Source organism: Cyphomyrmex costatus, unplaced genomic scaffold, assembly GCF_001594065.2.
Source record: "Cyphomyrmex costatus isolate MS0001 unplaced genomic scaffold, Ccosl1.0 scaffold2396, whole genome shotgun sequence".
In the NCBI taxonomy this organism is placed as follows: domain Eukaryota; kingdom Metazoa; phylum Arthropoda; class Insecta; order Hymenoptera; family Formicidae; genus Cyphomyrmex; species Cyphomyrmex costatus.
Genome location: NW_017276473.1, coordinates 17,548 through 20,287, shown reverse-complemented (window position 1 = coordinate 20,287; position 2,740 = coordinate 17,548). Strand labels below are relative to the sequence as shown.

Here is a 2,740-nt window from a genome sequence, read left to right as displayed (position 1 = left end):
ACGAGGTCACAATATTTTTTTATTAAAACGATTTTCTCCGAGGTACGCGTGACCATGATGGAACAACATGCTGAATGCATCAATTGTACACTACACAACCGTTTCGTATCAAATAAAATTTAAAAATTTACATTATAATAAGTTATTCGTATCTCGATGTCGTATCCTACTATCTTCTTGCAAAAAATAATTGGCTCGACTCTGTCCTGCGCAACATAAACTCTTCGCTAGACCTTGTCACCGTGTCGATAGCGTACATTCAACGCGACCTTTTGATCGGGTCGCGCGACCTGAGATTACGAGCGCATCGCACTCGCGCGTCAAGACACTGTCTCCCGAGAGCGGAACAAAATTAATAAATTTCAAGAAAACGACGATGGCGGCGAGTGCGCGCACGCGCGACCTGTCGAAAAGCGCGGGGAACCTCGCAAAGCGCGCGCCCTAACCTCGCTCCGCCGTCAGCGTCGAGCGCGCGTCTTAACCTCGCTCCGCCGTCAGCGTCGAGCGCGACGACAGCGTCGCGTGGCAACCGACCGGCGCCCCCACCACAGGCGCGTGACCTTGAAAAAACCGTGTTTCGCTTTCTAAATCACACACACATTCAAAGAAGTCACGCACACAAGCATAGAGCAGCCACGCGATTGGCTATCCCCCCGATGACCGTGTCTGTGGATTTCATACACATCTGGTTTGTCTACTAATAATATTTCCATCGAAAAAAGTGCTACTGTTTCTGCAGCCTTGATAGAGTCAGATGATGATTGTATTATCGTTAGTCATGAAACTAACCATATTCCGACAGAAGATGAAATGGCAAGTCGCAGAAGAGTTTTAGACAGTCGTCAGATATATCTTTCTTCAGTAAAAGAAAATGTGTTATCTAAATATAGTAAATTAGATGATGATTCGCTGGATATCTTCATACGCGTTGTGGCACAAACATCTTGTTTCGAAACACAAAGCGTACACTATATAGAATTTCCAGAATTAATTACAGCCAGTGATCGAAAAAGTATTCAAATAATTGGAGGAAATTGTACTGATCATTGGCGATGCATCTTTTTCAACGGAAAAAAACTTTATGTATATGACAGTTTACCTGGCTGTACATACGATAAAATGGCGTCGAAAGAAAGACAATATATCCAAGCTCGTTTTCCGCAAGTAGTAAGTACCGACATAAGGTTTGAAAAAGTTCAAACGCAACCGGATGGTACGTCTTGTGGAATATATGCTGCGGCTTTTGCAACGGATATAGCCTTGGGTAAAAATCCTAGCAAACAGAAATATTCCAAAAACGTTGAATTAATGAGACATCACTTTGTTTCTATCATTGCAAGCAATAGACTGATACCTTTTCCCAAAGAATAAATATTCTTTGAATGTTAGATAATTTCAAGCGAAATTATAATAACAACTAAGATCCAGCTCGTATTGTTTTATCGGTTGTGTTCTAACATGAAAAGGCCTAAAACATTTACTATTTGCTCTAAAATATTGTTATATTATCGTACAAAAGTGTAATAGTACACTGCCAAATGATAGAACGGTCATGAAAGAAGTACATAACTTTGATGTACAAATTTTGATATACTTGCTGTCTCAAAGACGGGAATATTTGCCCATTTTATGGGCTAGACACAACAACGGAGAAACGATAGAAAATTTTTGGTTGCGTTTCACGGGAATGGGCGATGGAGGGGCCCATTTCATATTGTCAAAATTATCATGTGTATTGTCATGTGTTGTCAATACAACATATATTCCATATACATGTGTAGCTATTCCATCTCTTTTTGTTACGTCTAACGAAAAAAAAAAAAATTTCTCATGCTGAGATATTCGCTAATTTCCCTACGTCTCCATTTACACGAAACATTAGAATTTTCTAAGTATTATTTGTGTCGTACATACAGGGTGTCCCAGAGAGACCGCAAAAAATTACATGTACAGGTAGAGAGGACTGAACTGAGTCTAAAAGCCCTGTTCCATTTTGCGATATCAGAAATAGCGAGATATTAATTTTTAAAGATTGTCGAATAAGCGCGTTTACTCAGCCTACCTGAGCTGCGGGACGGCTTCGCAAGCGTCGAGCATTCAGAGCTTCATTCTAATAAAGTATTCACTGTCAATAGCAGCACGGAACAAAATAAAAAAAATGATCGTTAAAGTTTAAGATTGGCCGAACGTTTTCATTTTTTACTCGTGCTGATTGGATAATTAGTTCGTGAGTACAAAATCATTTTCAGTCGCTAAAACGTGGGATCTAGATTTTTAAAAATCAAAACTTTTAACAAAAATTCTGAAAAAATTCCGTACGCTACACTGGGTCAAAGTGAACATTTTTTGTCTCTTAGACTTTTTTGATGAGATCAATAGTTTTCGAGACAGAAAATGTCACAGCTTGAAAAATTACTAGATTTACGAGTTTTGTACTCACGAACTAATTATCCAATCAGCACGAGTAAAAAATGAAAATGTTCGGCCAATCTTAAACTTTAACGAGCATTTTTTTTATTTTGATCTGTGCTGCTATTGACAGTGAATACTTTATTAGAATGAAGCTCTGAATGCTCGTCCGCGGCGCGTGATCAGCGAGATCTCGACGCTGCGTTGCCGCGCCAAGCATGTTTTGGACGTTGTCAGATGTATCTAGCTGCGATGCTATGACTCGGCGGCGTCATGTCGAGATTCAAGAGGGCTCAGGCGCCGCGGACGCGCATTCAGAGCTCCATTCTAA

The 2,740-nt window shown here is 40.1% G+C and overlaps 1 protein-coding gene across 1 annotated transcript in view; it reads left to right on the top strand.

Moving 5' to 3' along the window:
• The first annotated feature begins 1,119 nt into the window (after positions 1–1,119).
• The window catches only part of LOC108774189 (uncharacterized), a 9,528-nt gene continuing 7,907 nt past the window's right edge, over positions 1,120–2,740 (top strand). The window contains exon 1 of the mRNA XM_018540233.1: positions 1,120–1,213. Coding sequence (XP_018395735.1) covers positions 1,120–1,213 — 94 coding nt within the window. The remainder of the gene's footprint in view (positions 1,214–2,740) is intronic.